The sequence below is a fragment of the Pholcus phalangioides genome, unplaced genomic scaffold (genome assembly GCF_987345545.1).
Source record: "Pholcus phalangioides strain wild (caught in Gottingen) unplaced genomic scaffold, Ppha-v1.0 ptg000013l_1, whole genome shotgun sequence".
Taxonomy (NCBI): Eukaryota; Metazoa; Arthropoda; class Arachnida; order Araneae; family Pholcidae; genus Pholcus; species Pholcus phalangioides.
In genome coordinates this window covers 32,577,512-32,594,615 of record NW_028301606.1, presented here as the reverse complement: position 1 = coordinate 32,594,615, position 17,104 = coordinate 32,577,512, and the positions used below count along the sequence as shown (strand labels likewise).

The 17,104-nt window shown below is 33.6% G+C and overlaps 1 protein-coding gene across 5 annotated transcripts in view; it reads left to right on the top strand.

Moving 5' to 3' along the window:
• The window catches only part of LOC149078975 (cell adhesion molecule Dscam1-like), a 348,553-nt gene that overhangs the window by 135,749 nt on the left and 195,700 nt on the right, over nt 1-17,104 (top strand). For all 5 annotated transcript variants that reach the window (XR_016193867.1, XM_089241217.1, XM_089241216.1 and 2 more), the window contains exons 4-5: nt 827-985; nt 16,455-16,748. Coding sequence is in view for 4 of the 5 variants with exons in the window: in XM_089241217.1 (XP_089097343.1) it covers nt 827-985; nt 16,455-16,748 (453 nt within the window). In the remaining variant the exon portion in view is untranslated. The remainder of the gene's footprint in view (nt 1-826; nt 986-16,454; nt 16,749-17,104) is intronic.

The following is a 17,104-nucleotide window of genomic DNA, read 5'->3' as shown; positions in this document are numbered from 1 at the left end:
ATGGGAAAAAATGTGTGCAAAACAAATTAGTTCAGACATTTATACTATATGGTAAATATTTATGGACATGCTTATATTTAGAGATTATGAGACAGGATATGTATACATCTACAGGATACCCTATACATTCGAACCTTTATATTCGCACCAAAGAGTAAGACATTGAGTTGAAGGCTCGTATAGACGATCGAGCTGAACCTGTAACGTAACAGCCCCCCCCCCCCCGGAGCGGTTCTAATCCGTTCTTGGGTACACGAACTTACTATGTGTTCTTTTCTTTGGGTTTGTTAAAAACAACGGACTCCCGATGGTCCGGCTCCTTAAATGATCAAAAAGTATTAGTTCGTCATTCACAACACCGTAAAATTTACTAAACAACCAATTGTCAATGCTTACGTTACATGATCGGCTCGCTAATGTATTGCAAGGACGGATTTTACTGGTGAAAACCTTTTACAAACTTTGTGAGTTCCAAACCGCTATGCGGTAGTCTAGATGGGGCTTCGAATATTCTCCCTCATGAAGGCACTCGTAAAGAATAATAATTTTCTAATGAGTAGGTGAGAATATAGACAGTTCATTACGCGACACCTTTTATTAGACGCCGAGTATGTTAGAAAGATGTTTTCCAAACTTTATGACTTTGAGCTTCAGCCGATATATCTGGCAAATCTAGACATCATTGGGGCACATCTGTTCTCGTATAATGTACACGTTTTTATATTGTTTTTGATTCTCTCCATATAATATTTATATGCTATTAATATACAAGTTCTCATGTGAAAGATGTCGGTGAACGTTTTGTCTATTCTTTGTTTCTTGATAGGTTTCAGCACATCCAAATATCAGGCCTTCAGAACAGGTTCCCTACACGTGTCATCGGTTGAGAACGCGGATGGAAGGCGAAGATATCGCTGTCAAGTCACTAATCAGCTTACGCAAGAGAAAGTTGTCAGCGCCGGATGGGGCAGGCTGAAAGTAATCGGTGAGAACAAATCATTCATATACGTGATATTTACTTTATCATCTCTCTTTCCTTTCAGGAGCAATCGCAGAAAGTAAATAGACCTTGAAAATAATTATAATAGAGAGTAATTCACCTGACGTTTCTGTAATCTCTGTAGATTAGGATGGGATTTTGATATTTGGCGAACTCATGTGATGGACTGAAATTATTATAAAGAGCGAAGTTTATCGACTTTCCTCTGTTCTTAAAAATTAATATTTGTTTATCTCAGCATCAAATGCAATGCCCTAGACACTGAAATAAATTTTCCAAGAATTTGCATTTGTATACAAAATTTATCACCGGAAGGGTATGTTGACTACTTAAAATATATGTTTAAAAACCCATTAAATATACGTTTCGAAGAAGCGTGAAATACACGTTTCAAGGATACGTTAAATATATCCGTACGTTTTGAAAAATATGTAAAATATAAGTTTGAAAAACATGTAAAATATGCATTACGAAAACATGTAAAATATGCATTACGAAAACATGTTAAATATGCATTACGAAAACATGTTAAATATACGTTACGAAAACATGTAGAAAATACGGTTCGAAAATACGTAAAAAAATACGTTTTACAAATAATTGAAATATACCTTTAAGAAATGGGTAAAATATACGTTTCTGAAACCCGTAAAATATACGTTTGAAATATACGTAAAAAACAAAATTAAGAAAAAATGGTGAAGCATTTAAATAATACTGCATTTGTTTTCTCCTGATAATTGATCTTATTTTTGGTAGCTGTGTTTTATTAATGTTTGATATCCATATTTACTAATAGCATCTTTTTTTCAGCCTACTCGTTGAGTATTTTGCTTGTCGTACCCTTTGTATTTGTACAAAAAAATATGTAAAATACCTTAATTTGAAATAATACTGCAATGCCAGAAAAGAGGTACGATCTATCTTTTATGTATGTATAAAACATTTGTCCTCTCTAGCATGATGGAAAACATCCATGCTCTTAAACACCACTGACTTTTAAGACCGATTACTAGTGTCATTAGATAGCAGGTTGAACATTCTTAATGTGGGAGTGATCTTATATTCTTTATATTACTTATTTATATTCCTTGATGGTCATTCTGCTCACATCAAATTAGTATATATATAACTTCGAATTCCAATTTATCATTAATTTATGTTTCACGTGGAATTTTAAATAGTGATCAAAGATATATATATATATATATATATAGACAGAGAGAGAGAAGAGTCAGTATATAGGTCTATATAATGTCCGTAACTTAAATCTGATTTATCTGTGTATAGTTTCCAAATCCTGAACGTTTCTATCAGTTTTGATTTATTCATTAGAATTTATGACTCGGTTTATTAGTACACATTTTTTTTGCGATTTTACTTCAAAACTTTCCAAGTTCTATCCAAAAATCTTTTTTTTTCTTTCATCTTTTCTGCCGGCTCTTACACGTTGAAAGAAATAAAAAATAATTTATTGCCGAGTGCAAATTCGCAATCAGTCGCAACTCACGATAAATTACAGCAGCAGCAGCACTCGTAATGAAATATTCGGTTTTCGCTAGTCCTCGCAAAATTTTCCGCTTATTAAATTGGTTCCACCGAAAGCATTTCTGTAATTACAATCCTGACCAAAAATGAAGTAAAAAAACATGAAAATGAAAGCAAAAAATTATATAGACCGAGAATTAAAGGAAATGGACAATTTATATCCTCCGTTTTCAGCGACTGCCAACATGGCCTGGTGATAAATTCATATTAATGGAAAAGGAGTTCAACCAAGATATTGATCTAGATTTTGTTTTTCAGGGTTACTCATGCGCTTAAACGATGATGCCATTAAAACCTTTAATTTGCTTTTTTTTTCGTATACTGGATACGTCTGAAAAGTTCTAAATCAAACGACTCAATTTATTTACCGTGTAAAAACGTTTTACGATTTATTCGCTTTCACGGCCTACAATATTACTGCATGTGCACCATATTCATACACACATTCAGTTCCCAAATTGTTAAAATAAAATTCTATGTTTTCAAAGAAACTTTACTAAAAAATATTTAGCAATTAAAATATCATATGAAGCTACACATATCCTCTTTGCTCAAGAGGTATACTATATGTACCTCATTTTAACGGTATTAAATAGTTTTCATGATTTTTTTTTTCAAGTTAAGACCTGAGCTACGCTCATGTGCACCGTATTCAAATAAACCTAGTAAAGATATCGTACCAAATTAATTAATATTATTTTTTATTTTTAGAGAACATGTTGACGTACAATAAACACAAGCCATTCCAAAAAATATTTTTTAGTAGTCAGTTTTGGCTCTCCGGCGTGAAGTGGATATAAATGGCTGGAAATGATCATTCAAAATGATGTATGTTTATAACTAACTTTTGCCCAAAATATGATGAGTTATTCAAATCAATTCGCGCAATAAAGGTTTCATGAAATAAATTATCTACGCTTTTAGTTGGTCAAAAAAATAACTATTCTCAAAACACTCGCAAAATTTATTTGAGAAGAAAAATATCACCACAGAATTTGATTTTCTAACCACCATCTCGGAGTTTGAAAGCTGAATATACATCATAATGTACATTTATAATGTGGAATTTCTTCCAGTTTTCTGAACCACATATCGGACATGTAAGAACAAGATTTTCCTGAAACGTTTTCATCGTATGTAATTTAAAATGCGTATGATATATTTTTTCCACTACTGCAGGCATTAGGATTTACATTTTTTAATAAAAGAATTGAACAAAATAAAGCATTGATGTTACATGAAGTGGAGCATATGTTTAGAAATAGTAATGCGTTAAACAGATACAATTTATATCATAGAATAATTGAAACAAAAACAAATCAAAATGACTGGAGCTTTTAAGAGATTATAATAGGTACGAAGAATATAAAACATAAAACCTGTATATTTCAGTCTGCCGCTGCAAAATGTTTCACTGACATACTCCAAGAGAAAAGTCAATTATACGCACAAGTAGTAATTTTTGAATGGTTTGAAATATGTTTAGAAAATCTTCCAAGAAGGAATTTAATTCCGAATATTGAAAGTAAAATCAAAATGGGAGAGTTAAAAAAAAATCAAGAAATTGAAATATTTATTGAGATATATATATATGTGTGGGTGTTCCGTAAATATGTTTCTCATTAGAAAATCTCTCTTGGTAAAATATTTTTGCTCACATTATTATTATTTTTCTTTATTTTCATGAAATTGTGTTTCCTATGCAGAAAAATGTTTTGGTTCATTTCCAGTTATTTCATGCCTGAACATGCAATCATTCAATGAAGCAAACAGGGGAATCTCTATTACGCATAAAACTATTAATTTTGAACAAGAAAAAAAAAAAAAAAAGCTTTTCTTTCATTATTTGTGAAACCATTCAAAACTTTTTGTATTTTTCGTAATTTGTAAATATTTATCAATTAATGTTCAGAACAAACGGTTATGCTTAATTTAACCCAAGAGGGGAACTAGAAATCACGCGTACAAATAATATCTTTTTTTTTTTTTGCGGTTGTTTCAGCTCCCGCGTTGGAAGATGAAATAGATACAGTGGAAATATTTGTTTGGTTTAAAGAAAAATGTCGATATATTCCTTACTAATTATATTCGCATTTACCCATGATTGCATTTTGATGGCTTTTCATTCAGGCGGGAACCAAAACGAGATACCCAAAAACCGATTTTCTAATGACGAAGAATTTACATACCTGCAGGGAAATACCATGGTTGTTTAGAAAGAAAAGCAAAAGAAAATCGAAATTTTTAGCGGTTTCGAAAGATAGCGGGGGAAATTTGTTTACGGTAAGAACAAGAAATGTTGTTGATTCCGATTTGTTTTCAGTTTTCTTCGGCGGTGCGACTTACACAGGTTGTCAAAAAAAGAAGAAGAAGAAGAAATGTACGGAGAGAAAAATTATCAAATGAGAAAGTAGAGAAAGATACCAATGGCAACTGTAAACAAATGGAACCGAAAAAAACAACTATTTTATTACTTCTAAATTAGATTTGCGTACAGTAAACAATTGATATGCAATTGTTATTGTCAATCTAGTAAATCCGATGACTATCCGAATTTGGTTAACTTGATAAATATTCAAATTTATCACACTTACCAGTGATTATGATACTTAATCCTCATCCCGTATTGGTAAGCGTGATAAATCATCAATGAATTACAGTGAAACTTCGATATATCTATACTCTGCACCGCAATAAAAAAAAAATTACGTTGTAGAGGGGTTATCGTTACATCGAAAGGTAGCACTATCATCAGTCGTCGCCATATTTATGCCGTAGTTGGCATTTCTTTGGAATTGACAATGTTAGTATCACCATAAAATTCATTAATAAGTTCATTCGCGACGAAAAATTCATCTTCATTACTTTATTAATGTAATTCAGTTAGATCTTTAACATTTTCGAAGGGTAGATAGTGCAAAATACAAATGTGTGCTAAATATTCTCGAAAGAGTAAAATCTTGTGAATAATTTAAAGATAATGTATATTGAATGTGATCGTGAATAAACTGTAAAAATTTTCGTTGTAGTAGGGGTTCCAAAATCCCCTAAAAATATATCAGTATAGAGGGATTTATTGTAGTAAAGGATGTCTTTGTATCGAGTATACTTGTATCGAGGTTTCACTGTATTCACATTTTTTTCCGGACATTGCATTACTTATCAAGCTCTTAAATTTAATTTGAACTTGCTAATAAGTGGGTATAACTAAACCTACAAGAAATTGTGATAAGTTTTCAAGAATAATTTATTTTTTTCCGTCCCTCCCCCGGAACCAAGAATAAAATAAAAAAAGGAAGATAAATACTCTATTTTCTATTATTTACTTTGTACGCATATCCCTATATTATTCTCTAGGTTATTACTATTCTTCTGACCGTCGTGAGACACAGGTTACTTTTACCCTAGTGTTGACAGGCTGTGCTTTCCAGATCGATACGGTGTGGGGAAGCTTCTGCTTGGTGCACGTCGCACTAAGCCCTGGGGGTATACGGCTTCAGCTCTGTAGCTATATAGCTAAAAACCACACCACGGACATTAAGAGGGTTTGCACCACCCCCTCGAACCTGGCTCCGCTGGCTCTTGACTGGGAAATTATTTCCGTTTCGTCCAGTCAGAGTCTGAGTAGTCTTACTGAGTAGGATGGCAGCGTCCGGTTTACTATGTAACCTAAATACCCTGAGAGGTGGGACAGGGGTGTTTCTGAGATACTATTCTGTAAAGATGAGAGGAAACGCCGTCTCTATCTTTTGTTATCTCACTATACGTATATGTATATATATATATAACGTATATTTACCGCATTTAGCGAACGTATTCATTAGTCCTACTGTCCCTCGAGGTGTCCGTCAGGTCCGCGGGTCGATCCTGGGGAAGAGCGTAGATATAACAAGTTATTTCAATACCGTACCTGAGGCAACCACTGATAAATGGCGCCTTCATTTCCGACCCAACTCGATCTGTTGTAAATTACTGTATGGCGATATGAATTGTTGTGAGGTAAAGCGATAGTAACGAATCCATTAAGAGCTTGCAAGTTTTCATATTGGAAACCCCAAATATAACATTAGCATATAAACATGTTTTATCCACTACTATTTTTTACTAATTTACAAATACCCAACTTCACAACCATTAGCCATATGGTCACATATTTAACTAGCTATTCAAGTCAAAAAATAATTTATATAAAAATTACGAAAATGAAACTTTCCTGAAGTCCGTGGGTCCAACATATATTTTCTAATACGCACATGAACTAGCATGTTATAATAGAAGAGAAAATCTATAATTTTACAACTGAAATTAGACGAGTTCTAGCTAGCAAAAATTGGAACATATTTTTTGATGACAAATGGGGGTCACACAAAATTATTAGCAAATGATCATCATTATATTTCTATAATTTTTAATCATAAGTATTCGACTTTGATATTAAAAACATAAAAAAAATATGTAAACATTCAAAAAAAATTCGTTTCCTGATAAACTTCAATTTGCCATCGATAGTTTCCGAATGAATAATCGCTGATGTAAGTGAAGTGTCAAGGGATGCATATCTTCTGAAAACACAAACTTCTCGGTTTTAATAAGTTTCTCGTAGATTTGCTATCATATTTATATATTATATAAATTTTCTGTTTATTTCTCCTCCTCTGTGTTTTCTCATTTCACAATTATTGAACATCTAAACCGAGTAGATGGCTCTAATGAACGTTTGGAAACCATTAACAATTCAAATTTCAAAGCAGATTAATGCAAATTTAATAATCTGCTTCACTCGCAATCAGTATCAGTGGTTTTCAGAAATCCGTATCCGATATCTGACGTCACTTCACGTCATATGCTAACGTTCGTGTGCTTGTGTGTATGCCGAAGCCAGCCGGAAGTCGTTCGTTGCGTCCGTTAAGAGTGTTTCCGATGCAATTATCTCCGATCAACCTAATTTTCGTCTCGAATGTTCGATGTATCTTGCCAAAAGCACGGACACATTAATTTTCCAGAGACGTGTGTACTCTCTCTCGAAAATACAAATCTTCTCCGAACACAATCCACTACGAATGTAGCGTAGATTTCTCTGTGTCTCTCCAAGTTTGCTCCGATCTAGTCAATTATAGCAACGATTACTGATAGCAAGACGTTCATCTTTGTTAATTAGTCTTCCTTTTAAGGAAGACAGCGCTTATTAGTTTATTTAACCCGAAAACAAATCGATATCAATCACATTCATTTCCTTTTCTTTCTTGAACTGATTAAACGCTAATTAATTACTTCTCTTCTACTTCAAACCCCGGATGTTTGCCAGAATTATCGAATCCGAAGCCAAAAGGAACTCCTTTGGTTTTCGTTCTGACGTGAGACTAATCTCTCGGTGGAAATCGCACTAGTAATGATTCGACGACGCTGCAAAAGTCGAACTTCCAATTCTCATTATTTCGCCATGGAGTTTTAAGACGAGTAAAAACTAACCAAACAATATGAATGAATTATTTAAACACTAGCTATACAATTCTCAGCCCTGCCCGGGCTTACTTCAATTTCTGAGAGGAATGAAAAAGTGACAAACCATTATAAAGACATTAATTATTATACATATATTGGGACTATTAACGAAGTGACAAAGGCATACGCATATCTGAAACGCATTGCTAGGGAACCACGGTAACTAAAATAAACATTCCGAAAGTGATTGCTGGTTCTCAGAAACCATTGTTGCCCTACAATTTTTCTGCCCATTTGGGGCCTTTGCCCTGCTCTGACGAACTTTTGAACTAGCCTATCGTTCAAGTCGGGTCCCGTTTGGTACATATGAAAAATTAGCGACGATATAGATATAAAATTGCAAATCTGTATAGGGAATATACACACGCAAAGACACACAGTCAGACAGACAAAATAAAAATGTATCAATTTTATACATGTAGATGAAAGAAGATCTTGCTGTCAGAGTACGCAATATTGTGTTTGTCTATAGAATAATATTTTAACTCATGTAAATTCGAATGTCACGAATTCGAATAAATATTTTGTTCTTAGTTTAAGCAGGAAATTTAACTTGATTCAGTTAATGAATAAATCGTTTATAATAAAAATTTGAAGTAATCTTTAGAGTGAAAACGTTATCTAGATCACACAAATGGCATTTGAGGAATTATGGAATATTTTTCAAGTTACAAGACTGAAGTAAAACTATGAATCAGCAATTTCATTGACATCACTTGTAAGAAACTTTATAACGCCAAAATATTCAGTTGCGCTTTTCTATGAATAGAGAAATGCAGATATATGAATAGCCTCAATATTGACTTTGCATGAAATTCCAAGAAAACCCAAATATTTCCATAGAATTTCTCAGGAGAATTGAATTTCACAACGAAAATGCAGATTTTCGTACGCATTTATATAAGAAATCACGAATAGGATAATTTTATTTTTCTTATCAATAGAAAACATGGTATGTTTTCAAATATACGAAACGTAAGAATGCAACGAGCCAATTTCGTATCTTATAAAGCAACACGTATTGCAGATCGATGTCGAGGATAACGAACGCTACCTTTTATTCCCTATGTCACAGGAAGACGAAACGGGGAAAAAAAGAGACAATATTATCCGTTTGCTTCGTTTGCCGAGTCTAGACCCATCACTCACACGGAACTCTTGAAAGTGATCCTTACAGGCGCCGGTAATAATGAATGGGCAGTCATAAATTGATTTTCCCTCCCGTGGAGGGTAATCGAAATGGTTTCTAGTGTGTATTTAAGCCTCGTACTCACCTACTAATTAGCTCACTAATGTGCGAGGAAGGAAGGAAAGATGAAGAAGTAGCGAAAAATGAAGAAGGAAAAGAAATGTCCGTTCCCACCCGTTTTGGCAGTGCTCACCGGTTATTGCTAACATTAATCTGTTGACGTGAAGAGCTCTTCGTGGTTCAAATCTTTATACGCCAAATGAGCGGGAGGAAAAGAAAGCAAAACAAAAAAAAAAAGGTTAAGGAAAAATATTATTTATGGTGATCATCCTAGAGAGAACTTCACTCGCAGCCAAGAACTCCTCCAAAGTGATGACCCAAGGCTTTAATTACCAGATATGTGTGGCACTTGAGTAGGAGATGAGGAAGTGAGGAAAATGAGTTTTTCCTTCCTTCTACTTCCGAAAAACCCCACCACGTAATGAATGCATAATCTTTTCAAGCTGAAGTGAAGAAGGGAAAAAAAAACTTACATGATAGAGTAAAAAAACAAGTAGTAAAAAGAAAAGCAATGGAAAAGAAAAAAAAACTTACTTGCAGTAGTTATTAAAGCAAAACGTAATTATCAGGCTATTTTCAAAATAGAGTATTTCCCCGTTAACCACTTTCAGAAAGCTGGAGTTGCAATTTCCTAAAATTTTCGGAAGGGATACTTGTACGGACATTTTCCTTCTTCTTTCTATTATAATATTGTTTACTGGTACAGAATTGTTTAGTTTCATGGAGATGATTTTTTTCTCACTTCTCGTTTCTAATTTTCAGCTAGTTAGTCTAATTAATGAGTTTGGTAACTAGAAAGAATTCTAGGGTCATCAATATGCAATTTTGTCACTCTTTAAGATCATTTTGTTTAGCCCATGTATTGCCTAGTTTCACTGGAAAATAATGATAGAATATTTTGAGGTGACAGATTTATCGATTTTCATTGCACATTTTGTTTTTGTTATTAGAAGCATCCCCAGCATTTTACGTATTAGAAGAGAAAATTATGCGAGCACATATATATGATGAAACAACAAACAAGTTTTTTTTTTTAATCATCTGTTATAATTTCTATTTCTTGGCAAAACAATATTGTGTTAAACATCTTCATCACTCAAATCGAAGAGATTTCCCATATTGCCATATATTAGATCTGAATTTTTCGAATTAATTAACAAACATGAAAATTCAGTGTTTCGATTAGCAGGTGTTGTTATGAATAAGAATTTCGCGATTGTTTCCTTATAATTGATCTATTAAAATTACATTGAAATAGTTCACAAACTGTATTTTTTGGACACTACTAAGAGGGGAAAAATACCATAATTACAATTGGCCACAATAACGACCAGTACTAGAATAATCGCAGGCCTTGAGATTCACAGTCGTCAGGGCTAAGGATTCTCATCTGAAGGGGTGTCACGACCATGAAGTCGGTTTTTCAGAAATGACTTTAAAATATATTTCCTTCACTTGCACTTGCAAATCAAATGCAAACAATTTCGTGGGGATGGGTTTATTGGTTCTTAATAAAAGAAAGAAGTTATGAATTATAGTGTAAATGTATACAAGAAAAACACTTGGGTTAGTAAAATAAACTTCGAACTTGTATACCTGAACATTTGTTAGAATTTTCTGAATTTTTAAATGTTAAGAAAATATAAATTCAACATATATATGGAATATGAATGCAAAAATCTGTGAATCCAACATTTTTTTAAAAAAATATTTCTATATTCAATTGCTAAACCGGAGCTACATTTCATTAACAAGTGTTGAATGAATATTTCTGTCAAATTTCAGTAAGTAGTGTTTTCCTAAATCTTATGCATAAAAACTCAAAAGCTGCATTCTGAGAAAATCGCATTCCAAAATATTTTTTTTGTTGCATACATTTACATTATAATTAACAACTTCTATTTTTTATTTTGAACACACACCGATACAAATACATTTTTGAATAGAAATTACCTCAACTATATTTCCCGTTTATATTATAGTTGATTTTTCCAATGTCAATCATTTCTCTTCAGCATAAAACAACTTATATAATAAATGAATACATTTTTGACAACTCATCATTGTTGAAAAAATTCTGCAATTTCATATTCGTTTTCATACAAAAAAAATTTTATAAGGGGTTATTGCATGAGGGGCAGATCGTCATCGTAATGCACCACCAAGTTTATGTCGTTCTTGGCATATTTTTAATTCAACATTGTTAGTGCCACCTTCGGTACTTATTCGCCTGAAAAAAATATAATTAGAGTATCATGTTAACTAATAAAATTCAGTCAGACGATTCGTCCTCGTAAAATTGTTCACCGCATTACAATTCTGCATACCACATCTCACGAAGTGTTTCCTAACAAATGCAGGAAACACATTATGTTTTTTTTGTGATGAAAATGAATAAGTAGCCAAGCAATTGTGTAATTTAACATATTTGAATCCACATTTTTTTTATTGTAAGCGTATAGTGCTGTGACGCTACTTTAAAGTACTAAGTTAATTAATTCGATGTGCACAATACAGCGAAGTATAGGCAAATTAGAACTAAAATGATTTACCAGAAAAACTGTATGTTTATTATTTTATTCTTACATAATGAAGTAGATAAATGGTTCAAAAGTATTTTTAGGTGTTATAAAAATCCAAGAAATTGCAAAAAGATGTATGACGTGCAAAAAAAGGTCTGCTGGCCCATATTTAGACCAACAGTGTTTTAGACTTATACCGGGAGGTAATAAATGAATGAATGCCCGAACTTTGCCACTGGACTTATCCCGTTGCTGAGATCTCTTCCAGCCCAGCTTCGTGTATATATGTATACACACACGGGGATGTGTGTGTATGTATGTGTATGTTACGATCCGATACATACACGATATCCCTTACCTTTAGGTTATCAAAACGTCATAGCTCTTTACCTTATCAGTGATATGGTAACAACGAACGAAACATGTAAGAATTAATTATTAAAATGTACAGACATTGGTTAAATGTATGAAGTTTTGAGAAATGAGAATATAGGTGGTATATTGGAAAAACGGCGTCAACTTTACACGTGGTGAATTATTACTAGTTTGTCGCACACCAACTCCAGTCATACCGCCATACAACAATTTACCACCGATCAGGTTGGGTGAGAAATGAAGTTGCCATGTCTCGGTGGTCGCTTTGGGCTCGTTAGAGAAAGAACTTGTAATATATTTTTCCTTCCCAAGAATATAACCCGCAGAACTGACGAAAGCCTTCATGGTGGTAATGAGCATCTTACCACTGCGCCGCTCGGACACTGAAGAATCAACTATTCAAGACCGTGATACATTTATGCCCTCGTCACCAAGTTAAAGAACCTCTCCTAGCTCTTCTTCGACACCGTCCTGCGCTTCAATGAGGGCCACAGCTAAAATATTGACGGTTGTCCATAACGCCTTTGCCGTGTACGGTTGAAAAGAAAGACTGGAGAAAACGCATTCATGTAGCCTATATTTAGACCTTTTCCTTTCTTGATCTGTAAAATTTTAAATACAGCAGACTCGATAATCCAGCCGTGAGCTAATTCGGTCTATCTTATTAGAATATTTTAAGTTATAAATAAAAAAGAACTAGAAGACTCTAAATAAAAATAATATTCAATATCCTTATTTTGCTAAAAAAAAAGTTTAAATGTAAAACATATCGGTTTGAGATCAAATTGATCCCATGTAGGAATATGAAAGTATAAAGCATTTATTCATGCTTTTTTTAAAAACCTTATTTCTGTGGTCCAAACCACTTATTTGATACTTCACATATAATTTATTTGTCGCAATTGAGTAATCCGGCGTTTTTAGATTGGTTTTATTCGAGTATAAAAGAGGAACATTTTTCACAGTATGTCCTCTCACAGTTTATATTATTCACATTGGGTTTTTCAGCTAACTTCCAGTAAACTAGTGAGTTTGGAAAAGCGCCACACCCTGGTCTTATGCGTGTCGGATTAACGAGATTCTACTGCATTCATAATATACAGAGTATTTCAGAAAAACATCGCCAAAATGAAAGGGCAAGTCAGGCATAAGATAACAATCCAAAATCACTTAGGAGCCATAGGTGCTGAAACGCCATCTGGAAGCAGCAGACACCATTTAAACGAATACGTAACATAAGCACGACGAAGAAGAATCTTCCTTCTACAATAATTTATTTAGGAACGATAGTACTACAGTAAATGCTCAAAGTTTTTGCCCGACGCACTGACACATGCATTACATCGACGCTTCATGGACTGTATGCGTGCTGCTGCTACTACTACTATTTAACTGCACAGGCACCTCGTATACATTCCTCTGCGCGATTTTAACGAATCGGAATGTGTGCTCTGAGTGTATGTGTTCTCCCAAGAATATTTATGTTGTCAGAATTGCGACTGCATTCTTGCTGCACACACACGGTTGCGTGAGTTCGGGATTGCTTTAAAAGGGTGTGACGCAACATCTGCCTGTAGTGGCTCCGGTTGGCATTTGCGCACTCATGTTGCTATGTGATTTTAGACTATTATCATATGCCTGAATTGTCCTTTCATTTTGGCAAGGTCTTTTCCGAAACACTCTGTGTAACATTCATTAATCATTTAATATTGAAATTTTTCAATATTAAAGTTTTCCCTCAGTGAAGATTCTATACCTGATCTATGTTGTATATTTTCGCTAAATATTTCTAAACTCCATTTATTAAAATTCATACTTCCTCAATGAATTCTCCAAACATATATAGTTTTTAAATTTAACTTCAAATACGAAGAAAAGTGTAGAAAGAAAGAAGATAATGTTTTCTTCGATTTTTTTTCCCTCACTTAAAAAAAAAAGTAGCTACGAACAGGAAACTTCTTAATGGCACTGATACCACAAGGGTTGATGATGGTGCATGCGTCAACATTTGTTATAACCTCTTTTTTTTGCATGTATTGATTCCTGGGAGATCGCTTGGTAAATGTTATCGCTTATCGTCAAGACAAACTCCCCGATAACATCGAATGGTGTCATCCTTCAAACGCGTCAAAACTCGCACTAAGAAGGAATAAAGCGTTATCGGTTAAAACCGACTCCACCAATAGTTATTTCAACTTCTTTGTATTTGCTTTCACTCCTGGGACGAGCCTATATATATTTTCTCCTCCTTTATTCAATTTTTTTTTGTTCAAATTCTTATCCTCTTTTTTTTTCTTATCCCTTGAGTAAAAGAAATCAATTTCCTCTTCCATGGAATTATTTTTTTTCTATAATATATATTTTATTTTTTTTCTTTAACAACGTTGCTGTCGCTAGCAAGGGAAGCATTTCTTTAATGAATGGTCCTGCAGCATATCGACTTCTTAGCGCGAGAAGCTACGAAGGAAAGAAAAGTTTAATCATTAACTCGAAAATTTCTGAAATGTCTCGGTAATGAAGAGAAAAGATAAAATAATGTAAAATAAAATTTCGAAAAATAACTTAAATAACGGATAAATATTTACATAAAAAAGAAGAATTTTTTTGTTGTTGCAGAAAAAGTTTGAAACAAGCTGAATACACAATTGTTATTCCCTCAAACTTACTTCAAATTCCAATTTTTTGGCACGAACTAAATTGTTCATCCTTCATGTAACTATGACAAATTTTCTTGACACATGCAAAGTAGGTTACATATTTATTTCTCTAATTTCTTTAAAGAAATAAAAATGGAAAATTCTAATGCCGTACGTTGAGTTATATATCTCAAGTTTATGTAAATGAAATATAAATTTTAAAATTAGTTTTCGTCTCTAGCGTATAACTTTTGAATGGTTCACTTTTTTTTGTGTAGCACTAGACAGTTACACTAATGCAATTGAATAGAGGAGGAGCTTTTGATGTTACGTGGAATGAATTTAAATGTGGAACTGACTATTATACTCTTCTAAAAGCCCAGCCGTAGTCCATTTACTCTTTACATTACTTCTACGTGATGAGCATGACATCATCGCGTCGTGTGATATGGCGATGTGTGTAACATTCGAATTCCTAGAAATGCAGTGCTATTATGACTAAAAATATATTAAAGAGTTCTTCAATCATGTTGTATAAAACTCATCTAATTCACTCGTACAAAAAAAAAAAAATCATTGGGTATTTTTCAACGATAGAAACAAATTTGAATGTCTCACGTTTTTCGAGAAATATCGAAGAAAAATGAAACAGAGCCTAAGATAACATATTAATTGCTGGTGACAAACAGGTGATTATGTCTCGGATTATTATCAAATATTAGGTAATTGCTACTAGCACCCCAAGGCCAAAAGTGGAGTCAAATGATCTAATGCATGCTTGTATATATGAATTGGCATCATCATCATCGTGCCCCAACTAGCAATTATGACCGTGCCCCCCCACCCCCCCCCTCTTCAGACTTTCAAGTCTATATCCGCCTATTGCTATTAAAACCGAGTTTCACACTCCGATGGCTTGGTTTCTTTCTAATAGTGTATTGTGCAAATACATAATCAAAGTCTGGGATAAAAAAATATAGGATTTTTGTGTTTATTTTTCTCTGAGGAATATTGGCTAAAGCCAAGGTCTGCATATTTTTATATTTGAACTTTTATATATGAATAATTTAAATTTATTACATGTTTCATATCACATACTAAAAAACCGAGGGAAGACTAAATAAAGCTTGTAACAAGAGGGTCAATTGCCTTTCATGCTCCTACTTCTTCCAATATATGTTTGATTTCCCCGAATATTTTCTTCGATGCCTTATTCCCAAAAGTCCCTCCTTCTGGAAATTGAATGTCAGCTTCGGCGTACCTTATCGGCAGAGTTGAGATATAGCGGAGTTGCTCAGATTCACTGTGTTCGGAAGCCAACGGAGGATGTTCATTCATCACCGTCGTCGGAGAGCAGCAGTAGCCATATATATATTTGAACAATCAACCGCCATGTAATATATCGAAAAAGTCTACCGAAGATTTAGTTCCTAGGTGAAGTTATGAAAATGTCCATAATACCAACATGTCTCTTTTCGCGTCATTTCATTCTTCATTTATTATCATTATTCACCATGCAATGGTTTTTTAGGTTGATATAAGGAAATAATACTCTTGTATTATCAGGATGGGACATTTAACCTAAATTTCTGATTCGATATTAAATTATTTTTATTACTCAGAAACCGTAAGCAACCAGTTACCAAGAGTCATGCAAGAGCCAGTTGTATGGGAAGTTTGGGAAGGAAAGACCGCACGCCTTCCCTGTGTTGCTCATGGACAACCAGCACCACAGTATCATTGGTTCCGGGACCTAGGTGGTCAGCTTACTTCGGTGGATACCCAGAGAAAGGCGAGCATTGTTGACGGAACGCTTATCATTCACAAAACAACGACATCTGATGGTGGAAAATATGTTTGTTTCGCTAACAATAGTGTCGGTGAAGACCGAGCCGAAAAAGAACTGCGGATAAGAGGTAATGGTAGTTTCATTTGAACGATCAAAAACTAGGAATTAAAATGAGCAGTAGTTATGATTTAAAAATGATCAGTAATAATGCTTTTAACCTTTTTGTTTCGTCCCCATAGAAATGCGTCAATTTTTTGTTTTACAAAAGTGAATGTAAGTTGTTAGCTTATTTTCAATTGAAATGCATCACAATGGTAATTAAATTAATTAGTGTGAATTTTTAATTAGTTAAAAATTTTAATTAAGGGTGTATTCTAAAATATGCAGTTCATCTTGATTTTAATGTTACATATAAATAGAATCAATCTTGCATGATAGTTCTTAATTGAATTTTATTTGCAATAACCTCAATTAGGTAGAACT